Source organism: Ovis canadensis, chromosome 4, assembly GCF_042477335.2.
Source record: "Ovis canadensis isolate MfBH-ARS-UI-01 breed Bighorn chromosome 4, ARS-UI_OviCan_v2, whole genome shotgun sequence".
Taxonomy (NCBI): Eukaryota; Metazoa; Chordata; class Mammalia; order Artiodactyla; family Bovidae; genus Ovis; species Ovis canadensis.
In genome coordinates this window covers 78,422,663-78,441,917 of record NC_091248.1, presented here as the reverse complement: position 1 = coordinate 78,441,917, position 19,255 = coordinate 78,422,663, and the positions used below count along the sequence as shown (strand labels likewise).

The 19,255-nt window shown below is 35.6% G+C and overlaps 1 protein-coding gene across 4 annotated transcripts in view; it reads left to right on the top strand.

Moving 5' to 3' along the window:
• BBS9 (Bardet-Biedl syndrome 9) overlaps window positions 1-19,255 on the top strand; it is a 471,120-nt gene that overhangs the window by 178,574 nt on the left and 273,291 nt on the right. For all 4 annotated transcript variants that reach the window (XR_011256695.1, XM_069588065.1, XM_069588067.1 and 1 more), the window contains one exon: window positions 14,264-14,445. Coding sequence is in view for 3 of the 4 variants with exons in the window: in XM_069588065.1 (XP_069444166.1) it covers window positions 14,264-14,445 (182 nt within the window). In the remaining variant the exon portion in view is untranslated. The remainder of the gene's footprint in view (window positions 1-14,263; window positions 14,446-19,255) is intronic.

Below are 19,255 nucleotides of genomic sequence, written 5' to 3'. Positions count from 1 at the left end.
CATTTTGAGTTTATTTTTGTGTATGGTGTTAGAAAGTGTTCTAGTTTCATTGTTTTACAAGTGGCTGACCAGTTTTCCCAGCACCACTTGTTAAAGAGATTGTCTTTTCTCCATTGTATATTCTTGCCTCCTTTGTCAAAGATAAGGTGTCCATAGGTGCGTGGATTTATCTCTGGGCTTTCTATTTTGTTCCATTTATCTATATTTCTGTCTTTGTGCCAGTACCATCCTGTCTTGATGACAGTAGCTTTGTAGTATAGTTTGAAGTCAGGCAGGTTGATTCTTCCAGTTCCATTCTTCTTTCTCAAGATTGCTTTGGCTATTTGAGGTTTTTGTTTTTTTTTGTTTTTGTTTTTGGTATTTCCATACAAATTGTGAAATTATTCTAGTTCTCTGAAAAATTACTAGAGCTAATCAATGAATATTGTAAAGTTGCAGAATATAAAATTAACACACAGAAATCCCTTACATTCCTATACACTAACAATGAGAAAACAGAAAGAGAAATTAAGGAAACAATTCCATTCACCATTGCAACTAAAAGAATAAAATACTTAGGAATAAATCTACCTAAAGAAACAAAAGACCTATATATAGAAAAGTATAAAACACTGGTGAAAGAAATCAAAGATGACACAAATAGATGGAGAAATATACCATGTTCATGGGTCGGAAGAATCAATATAGTGAAAATGAGTAAACTACCCAAAGCAATCTATAGATTTAATGCAGTCCCTATCAAGCTACCAATGGAGCGAGCTTCTTTGAATTTCGTGGCTTCAGTAACCATCTGCAGTGATTTTGGAGCCCAGGAAAATGAAATCTGACATTGTTTCTACATTTTCCCCATCTATTTGCCATGAAGTGATAGGACTGGATGCCATGATCTTAGTTTTTTGAATGTTGAGTTTTAAGTCAGCTTTTTCACTCTCCTCTTTGACCTTCATCAAAAGGCTATTTAGATCCTCTTCACTTTCTGCCATTAAAGTGGTATCATCTGCATATCTGGGGTTATTGATATTTCTTCTGCCAATCTTGATTCTAGTTTCTGATTCATCCAGCCTGACATTCTGCATGATGTACTCTGCATGTAAATTAAATAAACAGGGTGACAATATACAATAGAAAAAAATATAAATGTATTATTTAACAGTTTCCATGGACAGAAGTCCAAATCAAGGTGTGAATGAATATTTCCTTTTAAAGGCCCTGAGGTAGAATGTATTCCATGCTTCTCTCCCAGCTTCTGTCTGGCAACCTTTGCTATTCCCTGATTTGTAGATATACTACACCAATGTCTCTCCGTGTCTGTCTTTTCCTGATCTCCTCCTTTGTTTCTCTGTCACTTTTCATTTTTTGTCTCTTTTAAGGACACACATAATTGGGTTTCTAGCCCATCAATCCAAGAGGCTGTCATTATTCCCTTAGCCTAAGCAAGAGACAGGTCTAGTCCAGATTGGAGAGGTGAGGGACTAGGCTGCAATCCTTGATGAAAGAAGCTATACAGTCACATTGCAGGAGCTGTGGATACATAGCAGGAGAAAATTTGGGCCATATTTGCAATCTACCACACTGATAAAGAGAAATGGGCAGAATGGAAGAGAGAGTTGAATAAGGGTGGGAATGGGTGCTAAAGTATGAGGCAGGTCCCAGTTTATGTCAAGGTAGATTGCATTCATTATCACTACAAGTATTTAGTGTTGCTGGTATCATTTTATACATATTTGTGTACCTATGTATGCATTTTATTTGCTTCTTTTTAAACTCTCCAACTTTTCTATTATGGAAATTCTTAAATATATACCAAGTAAGTGGATGGTATCATGAACTGCCTTGTATCCAGTGCCCAGCTTCAGCAATTATCAGTGTTTATGTGGCATTTGTTGTTGTTCCATCAGTCATGTCCGACTCTTTGCAACCCCATGGACGGCAGCATGCCATGCGTCCCTGTCCTACACTGTCTCCTGGAGTCTGCTCAAACTCATGTCCATTGAATCGATGATGCCATCCAACCATCTCATCCTCTGTTGCTCCCTTCTCCTTTTGTCCTCAGTATTTCCCAGTATCAGGGTGTTTTCCAATGAGTTGGCTCCTGGGAAGTCTTCTAATAGTGATTTTAATTTTGATTTCCTAATGACTAATAATATTGAGGATTTTTCTTAGTTTGTTGACAAGTTTTATACTTTACTCTGTAAAGTGGCTGTGGAGGTTTTTCCCAGTTAAGTTTGTTGTGTGTGTGTGTTTTCATTTATTTTAATAGTTCTTTATATGTTTTTAAGAGTTCTTTTGAATAGAAGCTTTGAATATGAAATATAACTTGTCATTCTTTTATGATTTTTATTATCTACATCCTAAGAAATCTTTTATCTATTCCAGGTCACAAAGATATTGTTCTATATTTTCTTTAAAAAGCTTATAGTTTTTGTTTGTTTGTTTGTTTGTTTAAAACTTATAGGTTTAACTCTTATGTTTGGTTCAGTGATCCATCCCAAATTAATTTCTGTGTATACTGTGAGTTTAGTTGTTTCCATATGGATAGCCAGTTTTCCAAACACCATTTATTAAAAAGACTTTCCCTTCCCCATTAAATGCCTTTGGCATGTTTGTTGAAAATCAGTTGGCTGCATGAGTGTGGTTTGTTTCTGGAGTCTCCTTTTTGTTCCATTGATCTATTTATCCTCATGTCAATACTGCATCGTCTTGATTACTCTAGATTTATGATGTGTCTTGAAATCAAATTATGACAACCCTCCATCTCTTTTCTTTTTTCATTATTGTTTTGCCATTCTAGTCTTTTTGGCATTTCCATAGAAATGTGGAAATCTGCTTGTCAGTTTCTTAAAAAAAAAGAAAAAAACTTTCCAGGATTTTCATTTGGATTACATTGCTTTATGGATCATTTTGGTAAGAATTATTTTAAACATCTTTTAGAGTACATCTTTTAAAACCATATTTTTGCTGATGTCACTCACTAGCTCAAAAGCCTTCACTGGTTCCATAATTATAAAGACTAAAGTTTAAGATCTTTAGATGGCTTTATTCCCAAGAATTTCTTTCCTCTTTATTTAATCCACTGAATGTGTATCCAGGCTGCTTGTTCTTTCTCTTACATAGTCTAAACTTTTCTCCCTCTTCTTCTCTCATTTTCTCCATACTAGATTTTCTTCACACCTGTTCTCCAAATCCCAAAGTCTCCAATATTACAATTATTTATGTTATAATGTAATAAATTACAAGTTAACAGTAAGGAAGCTATAAAAATAAATTGCCACATTTAGAATGGATAAGCAATCAGGTCTTACTGTATAGCATAGCGAAGTATATCTCATCTCCTGGGATAAGCCATAATGAAAAAATATTAAAACATAATGTATATATGTGAAAAACTGAATTACTTTGGTGTACATCAGGGATTGGCACAACATTGTAAATCAACTATGTCATTAAAAACAAAAAATAAATTGTCACGGGGCAGACCATTTTAAATTTATACAGCAGTAATTAGAGCACCAGAAAGTAACAAAACCTAATCAAACCTACCGAATAAAAAAACCAAACCCAAATAACAATCATAGGAAAATAGGACTTTACTTTTAAATAGAAAGATGATGATAATCTGAATAAAGGGTGGAGGACGAAACAAGAACAAAATACACAGTGATCATGAGAACCATGTAAGAAGTACTTTCAATCCAGGACGTATTTGCAGACCGAGCCATGAAGAATAGTGGAATGATGCTGCATTGTGTATAGCCATGTACTTTATTTCTTTGCTACTACTTGGAAGTTCAAAACATTCAGGTGATAGGAAAAACAGTATGAATCAACTTCACAGTTCTACTGACATCATTTCCTTGCTTACACATCACATGTGAATTAATTCTGGAAATGAGAGGCAAATAGTAAATAAAAAAGACTAGAAGAATAGTATGCTCCTTCCTACTTTTTGTTTTCTGTTTTAGTATTATTTTGGCAAAGGCATGAAAGAATCCAAAATTGGCTTAACCACAGAGCAATTATAATATGAAGTATTTCTAGCATAAAAATTATTTCTCTTTTCTTTAAGGCATAATGTCTTCACAAGAACTAACCAGAAGGCCACATCCCTGTTAGATTCTGTAGATACCTATGAATCTATACTTTATAACTCAGATAGTTTACAGTTGATAATTCTCATCCAAAGATATTGAAAATTTCATCTTATTCTTCAGAGTTGGAACCTGCTGACAATACTAGCTCCTAAGTGGCTATCAAATATGCTTTTACTACTAAATTTCAAATGGTTTTGTCAGCTGTTAGGTTGGTGCAAAAGTAATTGCGGTTTTGCATTGTCAAAATTTGCCATTTGATATTGGAATACATTCTTAAATGTGGTTTTGTTATACGTCATTTTAATACACTTTTCTTACTTTGTTTTTTGCTAGTGAACTACTGCATGTTGTTTATTTTATACGTATTTTCGATTATGGAAATGATGTTGGACAAAAAGCAAATTTGAGCTATTTTATTATTCAAGTTTAAAATAAAGTAGCAAAGACAACTTGCAACATCAACAACATATTTGGCCCAGAGATTGCTAATGAACATACAGTGCAGTAGTGGTTCAATGTTTTTGAAAAGACACAAGAGCCTTGAAGATGATGAGTTCATTGTCCGGCCATTGGAAGTTGACAACGGTCAACTGAGGATCACTGAAACTCATTCTCTTATAACTACAGGAGAACTTGCCGAAGAACTCAGTGTTGACCATTCTCTGGTCATTTGGCATTTGAAGCAAATTGGGAAGGTGAAAAGCTCAGTAAATTGGTACCTCATGTGCTGACTGCAAATCAAAAAAATTATCGTTTTTAAGTGTTGTCTTATTCTATGCAACAACAAACTAGATTGTCACATACAATGAAAAGTGGATTTTATATGATAACCAGATATGACCAACTCAGTGACTGGACAAAGAAGAAGCTCCAAAGCACTTCCCAAAGCCAAAGTTGCACCAAATAGTCGTGGTCACTGTTCGGTGGTGTCTGATTCACTACAACTTTCTGAATCCTGACAAAACCATTACAGCTGAGAAGTATACTCAGACAATCAAGATTCAGTGAAAACTGCAGTGCTTGCAGCTGTCATTGATCAACAGAGAAGGGCTCAATTTTTCTCCATGATGCATCGTGGAGTGCCTAAACATCTGTGTCTACACTGAGTGCACATCCCATAACCGGTGCATCAAAAGTTGAATGAATTAGGCTATGAAGTTTTTCCTCATCTGCCATTATTCACCTGACCTCTCGCCAACTGAGTACCACTTCTTCAAGCACCTTGACAACTTTTTGCAGGAAAAACACTTCCACAGCCAGCAAAAAATGCTTTCCAAGAGTTTGTTGAATCCTGAAGCACAGATTTTTAAAAAATTAATTTATTTTTTAACTGAAGGGTAATTGCTTAACAGAATTTTGTTGTTTTCTGTCAAACCTCAACATGAATCAGCCACAGGTATACATATGTCCTCTCCCTCTTGAACCTCCCTCCCATCTTCCTCCCCATCCCAGCCCTTTAGGTTGATACAGAGCCTCTGTTTGAGTTCCCTGAGACGTACAGTGAATTCCCACTGGATATCTATTTTACATATGATAATGTAAGCTGGTTTTAGAAAAGGCAGAAGAACTTGAGATCAAATTGCCAACATCCGCTGGATCATTGAAAAAGCAAGAGAGTTCCAGAAAAACATCTATTTCTGCTTTATTGACTATGCCAAAGCCTTTGACTGTGTGGATCACAATCAACTGCGGAAAATTCTGAAAGAGATGGGAATACCAGACCACCTGACCTGCCTCTCGAGAAACCTGTATGCAGGTCAGGAAGCAATAGTTAGAACTGGATGTGGAACAACAGACTGGTTCCAAATAGGAAAAGGAGTATGTCAAGGCTGTATATTGTCACCCTACTTATTTAACTTATATGCAGAGTACGTCATGAAAAACGCTGGGCTGGAGGAAGCACAAGCTGAAATCAAGATTGCGGGAGAAATATCAATAACCTCAGATATGCAGATGACACCACCCTTATGGCAGAAAATGAAGAGGAGCTAAAGAGCCTCTTGATGAAAGTAAAAGAGGAGAGTGAAAAAGTTGGCTTAAAGCTCAACATTCAGAAAACTAAGATCATGACATCCAGTCCCATCAGTTCATGGCAAATAGATGGGGAAACAGTGGAAACAGTGGCTGACTTTATTTTTCTGGGCTCCCAAATCACTGTGGATGGTGATTGCAGACATGAAATTAAAAGATGCTTACTCCTTGGAAGGAAAGTTATGACCAAGCTTCTGCTGCTGCTGCTGCTAAGTGGCTTCAGTCATGTCTGATTCTGTGCGACCCCATAGACAGCAGCCCACCAGGCTAGACAGAATATTAAAAAGCAGAGATATTACTTTGCCAACAAAGTTCCGTCTAGTCAGTTCAGTTCAGTTCAGTCACTCAGTCATGTCCGACTCTTTGTGACCTTATGAACCGCAGTATACCAGGGCTCCCTGTCTGTCACCAACTCCCAGAGTCCACCCAAACCCATGTTCATTGTGTCAGTGATGCCATGCAACCATCTCATCCTCCATCGTCCCCTTCTCCTCCTGCCCTCAATCTTTCCCAGAATCAGGGTCTTTTCAAATTAGTCAGCTCTCTGCATCAGGTGGCCAAAGTATTGGAGTTTCAGCTTCAACATCAGTCCTTCCAAAGAACACCCAGGACTGATCTCCTTTAGGATGGACTGGTTGGATCTCCTTGCAGTCCAAGGGACTCTCAAGAGTCTTCTCCAACACCACAGTTCAAAAGCATCAATTCTTTTGTGCTCAGCTTTCTTTATAGTCCAACTCTCACACCCATACATGACTACTGGAAAAACCATAGCCTTGACTAGACGGACCTTTTTTGGCAAAGTAATGTGGTCATGGAAATAAATTCTTTCGTACCATCTTTCTAGATTCCATATGTATGTGTTAGGATATTACATTTATCTTTCTCCTTCTGACTTACTTCACTCTGTATAATAGGTTCTGGGTTCATCTACCTCATTAGAATTGATTCAAAGTCATTCCTTTTTATAGCTGAGTACTATTCCATTGTTTATATACTACAACTTCTTTATCCATTCATCTGTCGATGGACATCTAGGTTGCTTCTGTGTTCTAGCTATGTAAATAGTGCTGCAATGAACGTTGGGGTACATGTGTTTTTTTTTTCAATTTTGGTTTCCTTAGGGTATTTGCCTAGGAGTGGGATTTTTGCGTCCTATGGTGGTTGTATCCCTATATTTTAAAGGAATCTCCATATTATCTTCCGTAGTGGCTGTATCAATTTACATCCCCACCAACAGTGCAAGAGCATTCCCTTTTCTCCACACTCACTCCAGCACTTATTGTTGTAGACTTTTTGATGATGGCCATTCTGACTGGTTTGATGATATATCTCATTGTAGTTTTGATTTGCAATTCTCTAATAACGAGCGATGTTGAGCATCTTTTCATGTGTTTGTTAGCCATCTGTATGTCTTCTTTGGAGAAATGTCTGTTTAGGTCTTTTTCCCACTTTTTGATTGGGTTGGTTGTTTTTCTGGTATTGTCTTGTATGAGCTGCTTTGGAAATTAATCCTTTGTCCGTTGTTCCATTTGCTGTTATTTTCTCCCATTCTGAGGGTTGTCTTTTCACCTTGCTTATAGTTTCCTTTGCTGTGCAAAAGTTTTTAAGTTTAATCAGGTCCCACTTGTTTACTTTTGTTTTTATTTCCATTACTCTAGGAGGTGGGTCATAGAGGATCTTGCTTTGCTTTATGTCATAGGCTGTTCTGACTATGCTTTCCTCTAAGAGTTTTATAGTTTCTAGTCTTACATTTAGGTCTTCAATCCATTTTGAGTTTACCTTTGTGTATGGTTAGGAATTGTTCTAATTTCATTCTTTTACATGTAGCTGTCCAGTTTTCCCAGCACCACTTATCGAAGAGGCTGTCTTTGCCCCATTGTGTATTCTTGTCTCCTATTTCAAAAATAAGGTACCCATAGGTGCATGGGTTTATTTCAGGGCTTTCTATCTCTTGTTCCATTGGTTTATATTTCTGTTTTTGCCGAAGCATAGATTTGGATGCTACAAACATTTCTCATTGGCAAAAATGTGTGATGATAATGATTCCTATTTTGATTAATAAAGATATGTTTGAGCCTAGTTATAATGATTTAAAATTCATGGTCTGAAATAGCAATTACTTTTGCACCAGTCTCAATGTGAGGAACTAACTGTAATCATTTTGCATTTAATTTTGTAGATTAAAACAAATATCGTTCATATGACCTTGGAGCATTTGTCTCTTTTAGTTTTTAATTTACCATATTTGACTCTTAAATACTTAAGCATTTTGTTTGAATAAAAGCTCTTCTGTACTTCATTTAAAGTACAGTTCAGTTAAATGTCAAATCATTTTGTTTCTTAGCATTTAATATTTGCTGAATATATAATACACTCTAAAAAATCATTTTGTATGAAGTGTTATTTGTTGCCTTCTGAGGGCAGCTATATAGAAATGGAAATTTCATATTTGACGCCAGAAATTCTGCAGCTTTTTGCAGCTGTGCTTATTATCTCCTAGTAACCAGTCTCTATTATTTTCTGTTTTTCCAGGGCTTCATTCTTCTTCTTTTTTTAATTTTTTGTAAAATGAAGGCATCTGAAACCTCTCTTCATAAGGTTATTGGGGTGATTAAGTGAGATAATGTGATTATATCTTCTAAATATGTTTTTATCTTTCCCTTTTCTTCATTCTCATGGTCCTTGCCTCTTTTTCCTGTATTAACCCCACCCAGAGTGGTCTCTCCACAAGCAATTAGAATAGATCTTTGTCAAAGATGAATCAGATCTTGGTGCTTCTCACTCTTCTACTTTAAAACCTGTTGTGATTTCTTATTTTTTAAGTATAAAGTTCACAATTTTTAACAGTTTACAAGAGCCTGTAAGATTTTACTGTATGTAATTCTGTTGTTATTGTTTAGTCACTAAGTCGTGTCTGAGTCTTTGTGACACGGTGAACTGTAGCCTGCCATGCTCCTCTGTCGATGGGATTTCACAGGCAAGAATACTGGAGTGGATTGCCACTCCCTTCTCCAGGGGATCTTCCCGACCCGGTGATGGACCTGTGTCTCCTGGTTTGGCAGGCAGATTATCACTGAGCTACCTAGGAAGCCCATGTAATTTCTGTATCCCTCTGAACTTTCTTCAATCCAACCACTTTGAGCTTCTTAGTTTCACTGCTTTTGTAATACATTTCCTCTTCTTGGAAAGATGAAACGCTTAAGGAATAACATATTTAAATTGGAGGGAAGCAGCCAAAATCAGGAGCTCAGTTGTAGCCATGTCCAGCTTTAGATGTCTATCCGCCTTCCAAGTGGAGATATCAAGTAGGCCACTGGATGTACACAGTTCGACTTTGGGGGAGAGGTCTGTTTGGAGATATAAATGGAGCTGGCACAAAAAGGGTATTTTTAAAGTCATGGGATAGAAAGAGTTCACCAAGGCCAGAGTCCTCTGCCTTTAGTCTGGTCACTTTTTTCTTTTTCTTTTTTCAAATCTCGAGAATCTACTTATAAGTCAGGATCTAGCTTCTGCATCCTTTGCCCAGTGAAGACTTGCTCTGCTGTTTCATGTATGGTCATTATACTGCACTCTTCATATAGTATCTGACATGTTCTGTTGCAATTGCTATTTTTAAAAATAGGTTTTCCTTTGCAATTAGACCAGAATTTTTTTTTTATGGAGTCAGCACCATATCTTTTTTTTTTTTTTTTAGATTTTATTTTATTTTATTTTATTTTATTTTTTTTAATTTTTAGTTTTTTATTTTTTAAATTTTAAAATCTTTAATTCTTACATGCATTCCCAAACATGAACCCCCCTCCCACCTCCCTCCCCAGAACATCTTTCTGGGTCATCCCCATGCACCAGCCCCAAGCATGCTGCATCCTGCGTCAGACATAGACTGGCGATTCAATTCACATGATAGTATACATGTTAGAATGTCATTCTCCCAAATCATCCCACCCTCTCCCTCTCCCTCTGAGTCCAAAAGTCCGTTATACACATCTGTGTCTCTTTCCCTGTCTTGCATACAGGGTCGTCATTGCCATCTTCCTAAATTCCATATATATGTGTTAGTATACTGTATTGGTGTTTTTCTTTCTGGCTTATTTCACTCTGTATAATCGGCTCCAGTTTCATCCATCTCATCAGAACTGATTCAAATGAATTCTTTTTAACGGCTGAGTAATACTCCATTGTGTATATGTACCACAGCTTTCTTATCCATTCATCTGCTGATGGACATCTAGGTTGTTTCCATGTCCTGGCTATTATAAACAGTGCTGCAATGAACATTGGGGTACATGTGTCTCTTTCAATTCTGGTTTCCTCGGTGTGTATGCCCAGAAGTGGGATTGCTGGGTCATAAGGTAGTTCTATTTGCAATTTTTTAAGGAATCTCCACACTGTTCTCCATAGTGGCTGTACTAGTTTGCATTCCCACCAACAGTGTAGGAGGGTTCCCTTTTCTCCACACCCTCTCCAGCATTTATTGCTTGCAGATTTTCATAGCAGATGCTTAATAAACATATCTTAAACAAATGATTACAAAGTGACTCAAAATATGTTCAAGTGATCAAGTCTAGCCTGTTGGGGCTAAGGAAGGACTGCCTACATTGAGTCTGCCTGCTGTGCGTAAGGGAATTGCCTTTAAATCATGTGCTCGGTATTGAGGCAGAGGAGTAAAAATTGAGTACAATAAGTAGTATTTAAGTTTTTAAGATTTCTGTGATATCTATATCTCATATAAAAACCACACTGAAGATTTAAAAGCTTGAAATATTTCTATTTTGTATAAGGTGCAGCTGGACAAGAAACCATTTGATTCAATGCATGTTCTTTTCATTTGTTTTTAAAGCTATTATTCATTTGTTTTTATTGTATTAGTAAAAGAAAATGTTCATTTTTATTTTTTTGAGTATTTCAAATACTTTCAGATTGTTAATTTTATAGCTTGGCCTTGTCAGAAAAAGAACTAGATGAAAGTTTTTAATTTCATAGATTACTCAACCTTTAAGTAGCTGATTCAAGTGAATTGTATATTCCCTTCGATCTTTTTCTTTGCGGATGTACTCATATTTTCATTGATTTGTAAGAGTTCTTTACATGTTAGGTGAAATATATAAAAAAAGTTTATAGGTCAAAAACAGTAAATATCCACAATTTCATACAGTTCAACTTAAATCATATATTTTATGTTGGTTGCCAATGTTTTCCCTAGTTTGTCTTTTGTTCTTTTTACCATGATGTTATTTTTAAAGCATATAACAAGTTTAAAACTTTCTTTGTGGTTTAATTTAGAGATCCTTTGCTTTGTAGTTTCCTCTATTGCTTTTTCACAGCAAAGTTCTTTCCCTCTCAAGGGCAGATAAATATTTTTGTAGTTTCATATTTTTAAATTTAACTTTTAAAATCCATCTGGAATTTTGTTTGAATGTATTGCTAGGGCCGGATCTGTTTACTGAATGATGAAACAATTACTTTCAGATTCCTGAGCTAGCTCTGTTGTTTAATTTCATGCTCCATTGCTAAAATCACAAAATTATTATGTCCTAGTAATATAACATCTTTGACCTTGAGTCCTTGTAAAATACATTATTCTGGTTCCTTGGTTTAGCTTATGTATTTCAAGGACCAGTAATAATCCTGAGACTTAATTTGGCAGTGTAAATGTGTAAGTAATGGGGTACACAATACTTGGTCTACTAGATGACATCTTCCAGCATAAAATTCTATCACTCACAATGCTTTACACATTGTCACATGGACAATAAATATTGTGTAAGAAGGTATTTTTTAAGTAGAAAGATTTTTGAAAATATCTTGATTTTTTTACATAAAAAATGTAAAAAATACATTTTTTTACATTTTTACACCTTATATAAAAAAATCAAGATATTTAAAAAATCTTGTTTTTCTTAAATAGAAATTAAATATTTGGGCTGTATACTTAAGTTGGGCTTAACTTTAGAAATGATATATATGTATACTAAAAATTTTCCTTTGTGTTTAAGATAACGAATGATGACATTACTTATATGTTAAGTAGTACTATAGGCCTGTGTCAAACTGTCTGTCCCATCATAGACAGAAATTTCACTCATTTATTCTAAAGTTTTTAGAGCTTGTATTAGTGTTACTATGGAATAAAACATGCAATGTTAAATGAATTCAGCTATTCTAAATTTTTGTTATTTGATCCAAATTGTACATAATGGCTCTAATGCCAATGATAAGAAAAAAGTAAATTTCTTAAGTTTTATAATTTAGTGTGAAGGCATTCTGGAGACCCTTGGTAAGCTCTTTCAGTAAGGAAAGATCCTGGCTCCTCTCTTTTCCTTTTGAGCACCTCAAAACATCAGTAAAGATTTTTTTCTTTTTGAGACACTGAAGAAAATATGTGTATATACCAGTATCAAACTCTGTCTGAACTCAGAAACTTAATAGGTTCAGATAAATTTTTAGATAAATCCCTCAGTTTAAATTATTGCTTTTTGCCATCTAAAACAGTGGGATGTAACTGATTCTCTAATAAGCTATCCAGTTCAAAGACCAAATAAATTTGGATAGTAAGGTATACTTATATTGGCTCATGCTAGGTTTCCTTTATAATGGACCACTCAAAGGGTGAAGATGAAATGGATATAACTCTTTTGGGTTCAAAGAGTTGATGATTACCACATTATCTGAGAACCTCTGCCTTTTAGTTTCCTAGTGTTTCCTTAGGACTTATTGTGTTCCCAGACTTTAGTATGTCTGAGTAGAATGGGGAACAGACTAACTCAATAGGGACAGAGGTTTGCCCTCTTGAAATGAGTTTGTCTGAGCTGGAAGTTGAGATTTCTATGGCCACTAGGTGGCTTCAGTTGCCTGAAAAGAAAAGGTCAGGTCCAGAGGTTCTGTAGGGGTGAAAACATTTTATTTTAGGAAAATAATTTTATTTGGCAGTATTTATTTTCTGAGCTAGATTGGCAGAACAAGTTTGTTCGACTTAAAGACCTTTGAGGATCACCTACTTTCACCTTCTCGTTTCAGAAATAAGGGCATTTAGAGACTTCACCAAGTTGACTCAGCTACATTGGGCAGAGTTAGAGCTAGAACCTAAGTATCCTTTTACTTTTTAGCTAGTTTTTTAATCTGTTGAATCAGTGATACCAATCTATTTTTTATTATTATGAAGTCACAGTACAGAATTATGTATAGGCCCTGGAGAAAGATTGGGTAGGAATATTGTGTTTAAAGCAGATGGTAAAGTTGCTGGTGGCCACCTTGTGGGATGGATTGAGCAATGATAGTGTTTACTCTTAGTCAAGCTGAACTTTTAGATTAATGAGCTATATTTTTTCATGACCAAAAGAATTAAAAAATTCTTATTTGTTCTGAATGAGTCCTAGACCCTTATATATATATCCTAACTCCTTTCCTTCAGATGAATAGCACATTTTTTTTCCAAGTTATTGTCTCTCTCAAGTTTTCTGTTGTTTTTGATTAATATTTAACCTTTATAATAGGGTTGGAAAACTTTTGTAAAAATCAAAGGCCAGTAGAAAACACAACAAACAAAGTCATTATATATCAGTTCAAAATGACTCATGACAATATTGAGTTTCTTTCCCTCTGAGCAGGATGGGGAGGAAGCAAATAGTATCATTTCATCTACTTCTATAGTAAGTTCAGGAAAACATACAACTTTTATTTTTTAAACATTTATGCTTAAGTTATTTATAATTTGTATATTATGGCTGTTTTCTAGAAAATAACAGAGATAAGGGAGACTTTAAGAGAAGAAAAAAAAGGGTGAAAGGGTGGGGAGGAAAAGAGATAATCAGGATGGTAAGAGTGATGGGGAACGAGCTAGTAAGTGAGAGAAAGGGAGACTTCTATCTGAAAGTGAAGGGAGAGAGAACAGACCAGAGAGCTCCTTGAATAGGAGTGAAGGAAGCCATGTGAGGGGACCTGGGGAGGGAGGGGGAGCCTATGTCCCAAGGGTAGAGAGAAACAAAAGGAAAAGAGAAGGGCCCACATTTCTTTTCATGGCCTCCTCCATTTTCTTAATGGTATGTTGAAGCTGAATTGAATGAAAGTGTAGTTGGTCAAGTCTAAATCCATTAAACATTTTTAATTATGTCTCATTTTCTCCTCCTTTTTTTTTTTTTAAGTGATTTAAAGGGAGCGATAGTCACTCTGAGTGATGATGGTCATTTGCAGTGTTCGTACCTGGGGACAGATCCTTCTTTGTTCCAAGCTCCAAAAGTTGAATCTAGAGAACTAAACTATGATGAACTTGATATGGAGTTGAAAGAACTTCAGAAAGTCATCAAAAATGTTAACAAATCACAAGGTATCTCATTTTCAGCTTTCTATTATAATATTCATTGTAAAATTTATATTATTTTGTATATGTATAATATTTTGTACATGTTGATTTTCTCCCCCAGGCTTAATTAAAGTCATTTTTGTGAAAACAGCATTGCTCTTTAACATGCTAGTCTTTGCGCTTAATTTGTATATTATAGCTTCTGAAAGATATGTCCTATTTAAGGTAATACTTTTGTTAATGTGTTTCACAGACAGTGCTATCTAGGTTTTTTTCTTTAAACTCTAAGAAAGGAACATATATTTCTTCAGGTAGTGATTTTAGGCCTTTAGAAGAACATTAAAGTTTAGAGTGATCATTTATTAACTTCTAATATCCCTGAAAAAAATTTAGTTGCTTCTTTTAAAGGAAATCAGAGCAGTACATGAGTTACCACTTTATTACTAAAAATGTAGTCATTTGCAGCCCAGTGAGATAATTTATGTTTGTAGTTAATTAGCCATCCAAATGGCGTGTAGCTTGTGGTATGCTGATTTCTAGTGACTCAGAGGCTGATGATATTTTCAGTTCCTGAGTTTTGTATAACTCAATATTATCTTACTTTGGGATTCACAAGGGTATAATTTTATTATAAATTAAAAGGAGAAACAAAACACCAATCCTGCTGTTTAAGTTGGACATGTGAAAAGCATTACTTTAAGTTCTCTTCTCAGGGTCAGGTAAAAGTATTTTTTTAATGAGAAAAAATATGGACTATTTTCACATAAAAGAAATGTTAAAACAAGTAGGAATAATAAAAGAAGCAGAGCATCAAAAGCCAACCAAAACGACACAGCCAATCTTAATCCTGGTCCAATCACTTTCCTAGAGTTATGTATTTTTGAGTCTATATTACCAAGAGAGATTCAGAGGAATTTAGATAATATATTTCAAAATGTGAATATTAAAATAAAATTGTTTTGTTTTGGTTTTACACTTTCTCTTAGAAAGTTTTAAAAGTAAACGAATGAAACTTGGGTCTTTTAAGTATCTCCAAATATTTAAAAACCCATTTGTTGTCGACACCCTCTGGTCAAATAGAGAATAGTTAAAATTGGGTGTGTCATATTGCAATATACATGTTTCTCATTTTTGATACTAGTGTTTTGGGAATAATGGAATATAAGTCTCATTTTGTCATTTAAAAATATAATTAGGAAAAAAATATAATTGGGGAAGATATATATATGTGTGTGTTTGTGTGTGTGTGTGTGTGTATGTGTGTATGAAACATGAAATTTACAGAGTTCATTAAATTTAATGTAACTTTTCACTCCAAGTTTTGTGTCTTGAGATTGTGGCATTTCTATAAACAAGGTGCTAATGATATTTTGATTAACACTTGATTATGTAAAACATTTCTCAGAAAAATCCCTTATAGCTAAGTTACTTTTTGGTGGTCAAAATGATGCCCTTGAGTACTCCAGTCTTTTCACCCAGGGATAGGCTATTTTACTTGTCATTACCCTGATTCTTCTTTGTATATTGAAATAACTGCTAATTAAGCTAGGGATGAACCCACAGACTTGAGTGCAAAGTTTATTATTTACATAACCTCAAAGTTAATATTTGAAGTTCTCTGCCCCTTCTTTGCCACCATCATTTGATTTTATTCATAAAAATGAAACAAAGACTCTAAAAAAAAAAGGAGAGACTTTTAAGATAGTTTATTTCTAGAATATGGAAAAAATTTACTATTTTTTGCACTTATAAAATTGTGGTGTATTTGTTCATTAAAATACCTATAATTATATAAAAGCACCAAATCATTTCGCTATAGCAGATTGTGAGAAGTTAAAACTCTGAACTTTTTGACGACCTCATTATTCATTTAAATGCCACATATTTTAGTGGAGTGACTTTAACTTGCAAAAAAAAATGTTCATTTCAGTCTTGTGGATTATGTTCAGCACTTAAAGTTGTTTTTTTATTTCTTCAAAGCAATAATTGCAGCAAAATATAAAGCCAATTTAAAGAATACATTTTGTTGTACACATGGTGTATATTATCTACCATAGTAAAAGTGTTTTTGAAGCTGATTTTATGTGTATAAGTTATATGAGGAATGTATGTTATAAGCATGAAATCATATCAATAGTAATAATTTCTGTATGGCTCATGGATTTTGAAGCTTGTCATATTCAACTCGTTAGTTAGAATCCTGCCTTGCATCTCTGTTACCAGTAGTCAACAACATTTGTTAGTAGACACTTTCAAAAATAGAGTTTCCTTATGATTTATTTAAATAGTTGATATGTTCTTTCTTTGGGATAAGTATGAAGGAATGAGTACAGTATTGACATAGACGCCCACACAGCGTGTCTTCAGGAAGGAAAAGAGAGCAGTAAGATATAGGCATATAACTGAAAGTCTGCACCCATTTGAAATATGTCTAGGATAACTTATGTTGCTTCTACCATTGAGCAGTAGAAACATTCGTGCTTGGTAACCTTTTTGGAAATTCTGCTGTTCAGACTTATGTCTGGCTGTCTATAACAGAATACCCAAATAAGGTGGCTTAAACAGGCAGAGGTTTACTTCTTTCTCATGGAAAAGAAGTCCAGTAATGAGCAGTCCAGGGTTGGTTTGGCAGGTCCACTGTCATGAGGGGCTTTTGAGTCCCTCTCACCCGGGCCTTCTGTTGGTTCAGGATGGCTTCTGGAAGTCCTGCCTCACATCCGCAGCTGAGTCAGCCCACTTAAGGCTCTCTCCTGGCAGCCACGCCCTGCACAACTTCTGCTCATATCTCACTGGCCACTCCAAGCTGCAACAGAGGCTGGGAAATTTAGCGTTTTGTTTGAACACTTGGGTTGAGTACAAGATTAGGCTCCAAGCTTAGGGGAAAATTGGACTCTTCTTTCAGTAAAGAAGAACCAAAGATTCATTACTGGGTGGGCAATGAGCAACCTTTTATGCTCTACGTTGTGGAAATTCCTATTCCAAATATTGCCATTTTGGTGAGAATGTCTGGTGGCGGTTGTAGGCAGTTCTTCTCTTTGTGAGACAGCGGATTCATGTGACATCATCCAAATGCTTTCTATATTTTTCAGTCAGCCATCCTCAGGGTTTGGGGGATGTTCCCTGTCAAGGTCACAAGGTTATTTCGGCAGTTCCAGGCAACATGTACAAATATGATTTCCAGGGAAGGAGACAGATATTTCTCCCAAGTCTCCCCATTTATTAGGGAGGAATAACTTTCCCAGAACCACACACCAGCACCCCGACTCCCATCAGTTCTCACCTCACATCTGCCAGGATTAGGTTCCATGCTCAGGCCTGAAATAACAAAAGGTCAGGGGAATGAAATTGCCATGCTTAGATTTGACCAATTCAGTGATTAAGATGGAAGAGAATTAGGGGAATTCGATGGAAGTGAATTAGATGGAAGTGAATCAGCAGAATTAGGGGTCTACCACAAAGGAGGAGGAGAAGGGAAGAATGAATGTTAGCGGGCAGCCAATAATCTGCACACATATATGTATTATTATGTATTAAATGAAAGTCATTCAGTTGTTTCTGACGCTACAACCCCATGGACTACACAGTCCATGGAATTCTTCAAGCCCAGGATACTAAAATACTGGAGTAGGCAGCTGTTCCCTTCTCCAGGAGATCTTCCCAACCCAGGGATCAAACTCAGGTCTCCCGCATTCCAGGTGGACTCTTTACCAGCTGAGCCACCAGGGAAGCCCTATGTATGTATATATACACGTATGTATGTGCATATGTATTATTTATGTTTCTTGTTTATTTAGGGTCTCTATGGCTTGTTCATAATATCTCATATTGTACTATAAATGTTTTTGAAATTATGAAATTTTAAGTTGAAAATAAAACGAACATGGTAAAAACTATTCAGTCAGTACTGAAAGCATAAAACCCAGGTCTTACTTCTACTAGAGTGTTTCAATGTATTCTTTATTAATAGTTTTGTGTATTCTGTAAGAAAGTTTTCTGTTTATATAATTGTTTTTACACAAATATGTGTGTATTAGAGACACTGTACTACATCTTGCTTTTTTAGATCAATAGCATATCTTGGAGTTCTTTCCTTGTCAGTATATAAAGATGGATAGCACTCTTAACAGTTTTGGGTTCTGGACCATTGCACGGTATTGATAATACCATAACTTAGTTAACTATTTCCCTATTAATAGAAATATAACTTAGATTTAGGCTGTTTTGTTTTTGGTAATTACCAGCAACAGAGAAACCCCTTGGACATGAGTATTGGGTAAATGTTTGAAAATAGAATTGTTAGGTTACAGGGTAAGTGAATTTTACATTTTGATTTGTTGTCGTTGTTCAGTAGCTAAACTGTGTCCAACTCTTTGCAACCCCACAGACTACAGCATGCTAGGTTTCTCGGCCCGTCATTATCTCGTAGAGTTTGCTGAAACTCATGTTTATTGAGTTGATGGTGCCATCCAACCATCTCATTCACGAACTTTTCCTCCTGCCTTCAATCTTTTCCAGCATCAGGGTCTTTTCCAATGAGTCGTCTCTTTGTATCAGGTGGCCAAAGTATTGGAGCTTCAGTTTTGACATCAGTCCTTCCAATGAATATTCAGGGTTGATTTCCTTTAGGATTGACTGGTTTGATCTCCTTTCTGTCCAAGGGACTTTCAAGAGTCTTCTCCAGCACCATAATTCAAAAACATAAATTCTTCGGCACTCAGCCTTCTTTATGGTCCAACTGTCACATCCATATATGTCTATTGGAAAAACCATAACTTTGAGTTTATGGACCTTTGTTGGCAAAATGATGTCTCTGCTTTTTAATATGCTCTCTAGG